This window comes from Melospiza georgiana, chromosome 1, assembly GCF_028018845.1.
Source record: "Melospiza georgiana isolate bMelGeo1 chromosome 1, bMelGeo1.pri, whole genome shotgun sequence".
Lineage (NCBI taxonomy): Eukaryota > Metazoa > Chordata > Aves > Passeriformes > Passerellidae > Melospiza > Melospiza georgiana.
The window spans coordinates 44,528,459-44,539,494 of NC_080430.1; the positions used below are offsets into that span (position 1 = coordinate 44,528,459).

Sequence of the window (11,036 nt, forward strand, 5' to 3'; positions counted from 1 at the left end):
AAGTGGCAAAAAAATATTTATTCACTTTGCTCATTGGTACTTTCTGTTCACCCAGTGAGCTGAATCAGCTCCCCACAGAGTTAGATGGGCATGAGACCCAGAAAGGATGAGGCTGCAGGAGTGCAGACCTGGAGAGGGGACCATACTAATCCTTTCAGCAGCTGCAAATTATTGGATTGGGTCAGCATATTTGTTAGAGTCACACCTCTGGGACCATCAATTCTGCTATTGCCAACGTGGTTAAAACCACAAGTGAGAACAAAGCTTAAAGGCTAAAAGTTGGGCAATCAAAGAGAAACCAAAGCAGAATTTGCACGTGTATTTCTGGGCAAGATGGGGAGGAGAAACTGGCACTTAGCAATCATGTAGCTGGAAGCAGCAGTATTTGATGATTTGATGAACTATGCCTTGTCTGTCCATCAAGGATCAAATAAAGGAACTAAACTAAATAACTAATAATTAAAGGATCAAATAAAAATTTCCAAGAATTACATTTTGAGCCAATATCCAGAAAGAAAGCTGAGCTGGATAGAAAGCATCTAAATACAAAATAAGAAGTGTAAAACCATACAACACAAGCATGGGAAGAATAGCCAGTGGGTAAACTGGTCTGTGCATGCAGAGTGCCATATATGAGGTGAATAATAATAACAGTAACAGTAACAATAGTAATAATGAGAAGTCTGATAGCAGGAGTGCTAACCCACTGTTCATTAAACAGAGGTGTCAGCACTTTTCTTCTTTTCATTTGTGCCATGTGTTCATGTGACTGCCTATTCTGGTTCTTGTATTCATAAGCTACGTTAAAAAAAAAAAAAAGTTAAATGCTGTTTTGAAAGTTATCTGTATCAGCACTAATACAACTGAGTGTTTAAATAATTCGGGTATTTAAGTCCTGCTCTCAAGACCAGATTCCTGAGGATGGCTTTCATTGGGACTCCCCTTTAAAAATCCGGGGATCCTCGGATCTATTTCAGAGCTGAAACGAACGGCAGACAGGCATTTAAATGGTATTTTTGGGGGTGATCTGGCTTTAGATCAAGGAGATCGATTCCATCCCGATGTTTGGCTGTCTAAAGCGTGCCGCGCACCGGAGGGACGCTGCGCTGTGTGCGCGGTGCGAAGGGGACTGTCGCCACCTCCCGGCACAGGCGGGGACACCGGCCCCCGCTGGCACACGCTCCTCTCCTCTGGCATGCAGCGGGCTGACGCCGGGAGAAGCATGAAGAACGGATATTAGGGGTTCATTTCATCTTCAAACAGCGAAGAAGTTTTGCAAGAGAGTCTCTCTCGGTTGTTGTAGGCACGGATTGAGAAAAAACTATTGTCGTGCTCCTGCCTTGGGATGCTGAAAGGCTATAGAGGCACAGTCCTGTGCTGTGAAATAGCTGAGCTGCCTTAGGAGGGATCAAACCACAGGGGAAGTCACTGAGGACCCCTTACAGCTGTGGGCTGGTGGCTCTGCGCTCAGGCTGGCACCTTCAGCACCAGGCAGAGAGACAGCCTCAAGGCAGGGTAGTTAGCCACACACCCTGGAAGAACAGGGAAAGAGGTGAGGAGAGGCAACCCAGAGCCTGTGCATGAGGCTGCAGAGCTGCAGGAATCCAATTAACTCAGCTCCCTTGTCCTGCTAATGAGGGGTGCCCGGAGCCGAGCCAGCTCGCTGACCTCCTGTTTCCCCAGAGCCTTTGAAGAGATGTGCAGTGACCAGAGCATCTCTCCTCTGCCAGGAGCCCTTGTGTCTTTCCATATAATCTCATCTCTGTGTGAGGAGTTACAAGGAGGCTGGAAAAGCTTTCTTTGGAGGGCTTCTGGGCACAGCTTGTGGTACCCAAAAGTCCTTGGAAGGGAAAACATATCGCAATACTGCAAAGATGTCTCTGTCCCTCTCTGATCCCTACACGCTGCTTGCTGTTACACTTCTAGTGACAGGCACCTGTTGCATGAAAACCTCTGGGCATTTGAGCTTCTATAGCAGGGGAAGTGACTTGCTAGAGAGCAACCACAGGAGCCTTTGGCTCCTCATCCTCACTGGAGGAAGTGCTTGGGGTGCAGCGCTTCTCCTCCCAGAGGACAGACTCTGCTGGGGTTTCCTTGCTGGCCCATCCCCGCTGTGGGGATTTGCACCAAAGGGCAGGAAGCAGCAGAGTGTTTGTTCAGCAGCACTGTGCCCTGACATCTGAGCCCCACTGGGGACTGGCAGGTCCTACAGCCAGTGCTGGTGGCACAGCTGAGGGGCTGGAACACAAGCCTGGAGATCTATGCCTCAAGAACTCCCCTGCTTAAAAAAGACCTGGGATTTAGCCTCCCACCCTCACAATTAATGCTTCTTTACAGATGCACAGATTTCTGAGTCCCACTGAAATCCCTGAAACTGCTAGCTAGAAGAATGATGCTTTGAGTAGGAATGCACAAGCCATGTCTGCTGCATGAACTTAGGGAAATCATTTCACCTTTTGGCGGCTCAGTTTCATGGTATAAATAATGACAGTAATGTTGCTAATGCCATGGGAGGGCTGCAAAAATGAAGGATTCTGTAAAATTCCCTTTCCCAGAAAAGCAAAATCATATACAACAGTGATGTCATTATTTTCTTCATGTCACAGTTTGAGCTGGTTTTGCAGTGTCCTTCAGGCAGCCTTGAACATTTTTGTGCACGTTCTGTTGTACATGTGTAGGTGCCTCTCTCTGCAATGCAGAACAAGAACAATATGAGCTCATTTTAAAACTCACTGTTCCAGTCCTTTGGGCTCCTGGTTCTTGCGTCACTGGAAGTACAGAGTGACACAATAAAATGTGGGAGAAGAGGAACTTGCAAATCAGATGTACAGGAGTCAATTTATCCAGTCAGTTCTGCTGACACAGGAGAACATGAGAGGAAGGCTGAGCCTCTCAGCACAGGCATCAGCACAACTCAGAGAATATGTGAAGAATTGCCTTGGGCCTAACCTCACTTAGCTCACATTTCATGCACTGGAATGCTTTCCAAAATTACCTCACTCACCTTCTCCATCACAAAACCTATGCTTGCTTTCCAGTCTGAAGCAACAGAGATCGCAAGCCATGAGCCTGATCCCCAGGTGTGAACTCAGGCTGAGCTGGAGTGACTCCTGTCCCCAGATGTAGTCAATAACCAAATCCATCCTGATACCTTTATCACAGCCAAGTATGTGCTGCTACATATAGGAAACCAGGGAAATAGAACAAAATAAGGAAAAAGCATTTTTAGTCATGGAGGGAAGTGTTCTTTAAACTCAGTTTATGTTGTGATCTGCAGGCATAGGAAGAAGTAAATGAAGATCCTTCACCCTGAATATTACATGACTTTTAAGTGCTTACAATTTCAGGTCTGTTAACACTGTGTTTTGTGTGGGGGCTGGAAAGTGGAGGAAGAGAGCATGCAGCTGTGTAAGATTGGTAAAATATTTTAGTGAGTTGAAGGGAAAGACTGTCAGAAAACTATAGGGAATTGGTATGATCTTGTTACACTGCATTAATGATGCTGGATTGGATGTGGTATATAATCATATTGGGTTATATTTGAAAAAAAAAACACTAGAGATTAGAAAAGAGACATGGAATTACTCAGGAGTGGAGAAATGCAACAAGTTCCACTTGTGCCATGATGTAGCACAAAAAGAGGCTGAAGCTTACATATATAGGAGAGATTTCTGACAGCATAGAGGAAGTTTTCAATAAAAAAGGCAAAAGAACATGGAGGAAGTGATGGTTGAAGGTGAAAGTACTATACAAGAGTAGTGTAAGCATGTCCCCACAATGGAAATTAAACATTGAAACAAAATTTGTGGGAATGGGATGGACATCTGGTCACTCTGTATCCTTAAATAAAGCTGAGTATTTTCCTATGAGATGTGCTATGTCTTAAATACAGATTATATTAAAGGTAACAAGTGAAAGTCTCCTGGTGTGCAGGTGCTAGATGGGTGACAGTAGGTGATGGACATCTTCCCACCAGCCTAGAAACTTGTAAATCTGTGAGAATCTTGTTTCTCCCATTTGTGGGATGTTTTATGTCATAGGTGGGGGGACAGATAATGCAGATGTAACTTGCCCTATGCCAAAGAATGTCCAATGTCAGAGCTGGAACTCCTCAGCAGCTCAGCCCCTTAACATGTGAAAAGACATGGGTTAGAAATGCTTCCAGAATCTCTGAACCTCCAGAGACCCCTGATTTTTCATAACATTGTCACAGTCTCTGTACAAGGGACTTCAGGCTGACACAGGGACAACACTCACATGTCCTCCTCATGGCACTCGCTGTCGACTTGAACACTCTTAAATGAGATCTCCTCAGCTTTGAACTGGGGCAGCTTAGGTAGACATCCTTCTGCTGAAATACATATTTGTGGAAGCTCAGGAACCCATTTTCCATGCTCTTCCATCCATTTTCTTGTGTGTGCACCACAGTTGGAGGCCAAGAGTGTAATTAAGAGAGGGAGAATTATTGCTGTATGTATCTACACATGGCAAGGCCATTTCCTGCTGGAAGAAGCTGGGATCTCTCTCAGCTCAGTGTCACTGGCTTTCCAGCCCCTAAACCCCAAATCTGATACTTCTCTGTCAGCAACCACAATATTTTATAAGCTGTAAAACCTCAGGCTTTCAAAAAAATATTTGCACAGAGTTGACTTTACTGGAGCTCCCACATCCTCAGGCACCTTCAGAAATGCTCTGTGCCTTAGGGATGGATCCCTTGTTGCTGGGTACTGAAAAGCTCCAAGGGCTGTTTGCTCTCACCAGCAGTGGTGAGGACTAAATGCAAGTCCTGCATCACTTTCTAATCTGCCCAAGCCTGCAGGCTGGGCTGGGACATGGAGAGGGCAGCAGCCAAAGTAGGGATAAAAGGTGCAGCCCTTCAGGAGGACAGGCATTTCCCCAGGCAGGGAGAGCAGTTCTGAGGGGGTTCTGCACCCCCACCATGAGGTGCAGCGGCAGGATTCAGACTATTGGGTTGTCAGCAAATGAAGTTGTTAGTGACAGAACTGCCTGAACAGAAAGACATTGATTTTTAAAAATTTTTTAATTATTATTCTTAATAGTTTATTCTCTTTTTTTTTTTTTTTTTAATAGAGCTCTAGCCTTGCACTTTTGTGTTGCCATTTTTCTGTGGTAGATGGGATAAGGAATGAGATCCATGGCACATGGGTAGCTGCAAAACATACATAGCAGCAATGATCTCTCTGCAGTCTTTTCTTTCCTCTGAGTTATCATTCTAATACATAATTATACCTGTAGCTGAGGAAATAATATATTTTTCTGCTTCAATAATATTTTCTCTCTTCTCCTTTACCATGAGGGATTTAGAAATGATAGAGGGAATTTACAGCAGGGCATTTCCTATTTCACAGGTACAAACCAAAGCAAGTACATGTACATGTACATGAATTCCACAGGTGTAAGGGGAGCAGACAGAGCTCACACATCACAGCTCTGAGCAAACCCTTGCACACACCCCAGCTCCTGCCTGAGCCAGGGCCAGTGGGAGCAGTAAGTCTCCTGCTCTGGGTTTGCCTGTCTCTCTAAAGTAGCCAAGATTACCCTGAATGGAAACAGAGATGAATAAACTGAAAGCAATTCCAGAAAATAACACTCAGCCAGCTTTGTGTTCAGCTCCCTGCTGGGAGAGAATTACCTGGCCATTTCTGGAGCCTGGGGATCCTGTGGCCCTGGGACCAGACAGACTCCTGAACATGAGGAGTTTCACTTGCTGGTCACTTTGTCTTGCCTAGCTGCTCTACTTTAAGTTTGGATATTTCAGATTGTAAAAGCTTAAGTGAGTTCTGAAGGCGAGGAAAAAAATAACACTCTCAGACATCACCCAATGCCCAGGCAAGTGTAGGGGAACAGGTTACCCTTATCAGTAGATTCCACAGCCCAGGCAAACATGGGAGAACAGGTTACCCTTATCAGTAGATTCCACATCCCACAGCTGATGGAGACAGGCAGGAAAACCCCAGCTCTGGCATGAACACTCTCCTGGAAGGGTAAGGTGTGTGAGACTGGTGCCACAGGATCTCCAAACCCTTACCCCTCTCTCATCCTACTCAGGAGCCCATCTGTTCCTCTGGCTGGTTGCTGATGTGTTCGAACATGGTCACAAACCAAAATCCAAGTTACAAATGGCAGGCAACAGAGGCAGGGATCAGTGGCACTTCAGGACAGAGGCTTTTGGTGTTGAAGCCACACAGCTGTGGCATTTATGAATTTGCTGTTTGAAATAGGACAGGTATCTCTCACTGCCCACTTGCTAATGTGCTCATCTCTGCAGCCCCTGAACACACCAGATGCAGAAAGGATCCCCACAGAAGCATCTTAGCCCCTGAGGAGTTCCCTCTCTCCTACAGGGTCTATAAATCCCTTCTTGGATATTGAATTGCCATCAGTTACAACAACAAAGCTTTCATTAATCAGGCAGCCACATCTTGGAGATTATACACTCACATCAATAAGAAAGCAAAAACTTCATATTCTGCCAAGCCCAAAGCCTCATCTGCTTGGCCCAGATTCTGACATAATTGTGTAGGGTTTGCTAGCAGAGAGCTGGGGCTGGCTGAGACTGAAGCATATGAATGCAGGTCACCAGCCCTCTCCTTAGGTAACATAAAGTACAAATCCATGGTACTGATGAGTCCTTATTGCAAGGAAATAACCAGATTTTTGGCATGTTTTTATTAACAGCAGTTCTGCTGACAGTCTGTTGCATGAGAAGGAAGAAGAAGACATCTAACCCAGAGAACAACCTGAGCTATTGGAATAATGCTATTACCATGGACTACTTCAACAGGCATGCTGTAGAGTTACCAAGAGAGATCCAGTCACTGGAGACTTCAGAGGTACCTCACTTGCAGAGCTGGTGTCTGAAAACTGGAACTGAAGCCATGCTGGGAGGAGGGGAGAGGAAGTCATATGAATAAACCTTGAAATCCCTACACATGTTCAGGGGAGCAGCTATTAGGGAAGGACTCCCTCCTACACATGTATTATGATGGGATAAGCATCTCAGCAAAACTGGATTGCCATCCTCTTCCAAGCCACTGCAGATGTGTTCCAAATTGCTGTCTGGTGATGGGCGTTAACCACCTCTTGGTGAATTTGTTCCTGGGTTTCTCTTCCTTGTGAGCCTACAGCCAATGTCAAGCCAGGCCATGGTGGCTTAAGGAGAGCCCTTTGGGCTGCCCCATTACTGACAGTCAGTCACAGCATTAAAAAAAAAAAGGAGGCTGGTGGGAGTTAGTAAAACAAAGAAATTTTTTACATATTTGTCTCAGGAGCTCCCTGCAACTTCTCAAATACCAGTCCAGGGAATGAGTGTTCCCACTACAAAAGTAATCAGAACATCAGCATGTGGGGGAGTGTGGTGGTGTGGTGTGCACTCATCAGCCTTTACTTAAGGGGTCTGACTGGTTTGGTGGGCTTATTCACGCAGGAGCAGGTGATCCTACTGACAGAAATCTATTCCCTGGCCTCAGAGACAGAGAATAATTCAGTTCATTTCAAAGATAATTAAAACCTAGAAACAGTGGAGAGTCTGAGTTTATGCTAAAATGATTTTCAGATCAGCTAGCTGACTAACTCATGTGACTAAATTAAAAAAAAAAATTAGAAAGGAGCCTCTGAGATGTGATTAGACAGTCACAGTCACTTCATTAACCTCACCTTGCTGGCAATCATGTTGCTCAAGCTAAGGCAGGACCTGGTCTGGTTTGCCCAGAATCCAATGTCAGGCCTGTTCACATACAGGGTGGTCTTCAAAAGCTGAGTCATTTAAACCTGATCAGAATATGACTGAACTGGGGAATGATTGAGTGGCTTGGACCCCTATGTGTGGCTTTCTAACCTTAAAAAGAAGTTGAAAATGCATCTTTGAGGAGTCAAGCCCAGCTGAGAGACAGGAAACACTTGCAATGAGTCAATAAAGTGAAAAAAAAAAAAAAGAAATTAAAGAAATGTGAAAGTTCCAAAAGGATTGGAAGTTTGGTGCAGCTGACCTCTGGGTCCCCAGGCTGAGAAAGAATCAGCAGACTCTGAACCTTTCACTCACAGCTCCTCCTGCCTGACAAAGGGAAAACCCAGCTCACCAAACCCGGCTCTGCAGAGTCACAGCCCACACCATTCAGGCACCTTTGGGGGCCTGGGAGGAATGCCCTGAGTGCCCGTGGAGGCTGAAGGGCATGAAGTGCTCATTCTGCCTCTTTGTTTTTCCCCAGGACCACCTGTCGGAGCCGCGCTCCCCGGCCAACGGCGACTACCGGGACAGCGGGATGGTGCTGGTGAACCCCTTCTGCCAGGAAACGCTCTTCGTGGGACACGAGCAAGTCTCTGAAATATGACCCCACAGCTGCCCCCAGCCTGCAGTTTCATCTCTACCGTCTCCAAATTATAAATAAATATATATATATTATAAATATAACCTTTGTGTAACCATGAACTACAAGAAATGTTTTCAGCTTTTCTTTTGTCCCTCAGAATTGTCAGCCCCTTTTTTATAAGTGTGGTAAAACTTTACAGAACAAACTGTGGCTTTATAAAATAAAGGTATTTCTAAGCAAAACATCTGTCAAGTGGACTGTATCCTTTCTGTGACTCCAGTACTGCCTGAGCACCAGCTGGGGTGAGCCCTTTGCTGTCCCACTTCCAGTCTGAGCTCCAAAAGTCTTTTATATGAGTAAGGACAAGAATGGCTCTTTTTTCCTGCATAAGTGTTTTAACCACACTATACATTGGACTTACAGCTGCTACACTTCAGCCCAATAAAACTAGAATTATTTCCTGAAGATCAAACAGCCTCAAAAGAAGTTGTGTAGAGTGCTGCATTCAGAGGAACAGAAAATTCCTTTCAATTTATCAAAAATCTTGCAATCTGGTGACAAGGGACTACCACCAATTGAATGCTGTGACTTTGACCACATTTCCATTTCCCCACTGTTTTATTTATCTTGTGTGTTTAGACTGCTGGTGCCACTGAATCAAGTTTCCTCATACCCTCTTCTCCTCTCTGAGACTTTCTTTTCCCCCTTAGGAAGGAAAACACAGCATTTTGGAGCAAAATGGCAATTCTTTCCTACCCTGTTAAGTGCTAGATTGCAGACTCTAACAGTGTTAGGGGAATAGGGAAGGGTGAACATAGCTTAAATGATGGATTAAAAATAGGTTGCTGCAAGGCGAGATTAATACGGAACATGGAATGATTTGGCCCAGATTGATGCTCTCTCTTTGAGTAACCCAGAACTGTTACTGTGAGACCAATTCTCAGTTTTGCTTCTCAAATTGCTTTTTTATAGCATTCAGCAAGTGAAATGGCTTCTGTCCTTTTAAGCCTTGTCCTCCTTCTCCCCACCTCTGGCCACCAGTCCTGCTGGGCAATGTTCTGCTTTCACTCCTCACTTGATCAGGAGCAGACTGTGAGGGGCAGTTCAGCCCCTGGCTGCTCCCTGTCACTGGCTGCTCAGGTTTCATGCTTGGCTGCATGAAAGGGAAGTTTGAGCAGGACAGGGTTAGTGTAGCATCATTAACCATATGCTTTGTTCAAGATGAGCCACAGCTGGTGCTAGAAAAGAGACTTATAGCAGTGGCACATCTGGTCCAGCTGTGCCCACTTGCTGATAGTGTCCCAGGGGCTGCTGTTGGTCAGAGCAACATGACAGCTTTACTAAGTGATGGCTGGAGTCAGATCCAGACTTGGCTCAGAGAGCCACAGAGGCCCCAATGCTCCTCCTTTCTCCCCATCCCACACATGCACTTCTGCTGTGCCAAGGCAGAAACCTGAATGTGGAGTACAGAAACTGGAAGATTGTAATGTTACAGGGACTCTCATGGGTATTTGTTCCTCTGCTCAGCATCAGAGAGCAATGCAGGACTTTCTCATAAGGTGATGGGGCAGGCAGGATGACAAGGCTGTCTATGGACATGGATGGGCACTTTGGGAATAGATCTTTTCACCATGGGATAAATGCTATGCAATATGATACCTGTGATCCTCATGATCAATTGCTAAACAGCCTCCTAGAAACCGCTGTTTGATAGGAGAGTAAAAATTCCCTAGGGGTATTGCCAAGACCAAAAGCAATCCCACAAGGACCCGTGTTTTTATTTAAAGAGGGAGGTGGACAGAGGGAACAAGGTTACAGAAAGCTAAATTCAGATCTTTGAAAAAAGACCCCATATTATTACATTTGTTTTCTGTACATGGTGCTACTTTTGCAAGGGAGGTTTTCTAATTAGACACAGAGCAACTACATTGAAAATACTGTGTAAGAAATACTGGAGGATGCTTCCCATTTAACCAGCACAGTTTGTTTGGTAATCTAAAGGCAGAATATCTAAACTAGCCAAAAGTATTTGCAAAGCTGAGAGGCGCTGTGCTGTTCCCAGTCTTCACACAACCTGGAAATGGTGACCTGACTTTAAGCAGCCTTGCAATTCTCCAACTTAAAAAAACAAGTGAAACAAACTCCAGCCATCAACCCGTTGAGCCAGGATTAGGCACCAGTGGAAGACAGGGATTTCTGACTTATCCTGTCTCGCCAAAGACTCACCACTGCCCCCGCACAAACCTACACTGCATTAGGGCAATGCCCAACATCAGCACATTACAGTCGTGCCTACAGAGATGTGCACACAGTGATCTACACTGGAACAGCATCCTGGCTGTGAAGTTTCCCTGTGTATAGGTAGAAAAAGCCAGACCTAACATTGTGTTGTGAAGAATTGCACTGTACCAGGAACACATCCTACTTAATACTTATTATTACCTATAAACTACCCACCTGATCACTAGTAGCTAAAGAATAGTGACATAAAAAGAAAAGCAGGGGAAATCTCCCCCTTTCCCTGCAGTAAGTCTCTAGGATTGTTTTGCCCTTTTCTTCTAATTCACAGTTGCCTCACTGTGTCACCACATTACGCAGGCCAAGAAGTGAAACAGGTCCGTGCTGAGCAGACAAAGTGCAATTGATTATGTGAAGTTAAACTGACTGGGAAGGGGTGGACGTGAGGGTGCTTGTCCCTATAAAATC

The 11,036-nt window shown here is 45.2% G+C and overlaps 1 protein-coding gene across 2 annotated transcripts in view; it reads left to right on the top strand.

Moving 5' to 3' along the window:
* Positions 1-8,534, top strand: part of TMEM108 (transmembrane protein 108) — a 162,068-nt gene extending 153,534 nt beyond the window's left edge. For both annotated transcript variants that reach the window (XM_058031870.1, XM_058031879.1), the window contains 2 exons: positions 6,700-6,854; positions 8,229-8,534. In XM_058031870.1, the coding sequence (XP_057887853.1) occupies positions 6,700-6,854; positions 8,229-8,351 (278 nt within the window). In that variant the 3' untranslated portion in view covers positions 8,352-8,534. The remainder of the gene's footprint in view (positions 1-6,699; positions 6,855-8,228) is intronic.
* The last annotated feature ends 2,502 nt before the right edge of the window (positions 8,535-11,036 follow it).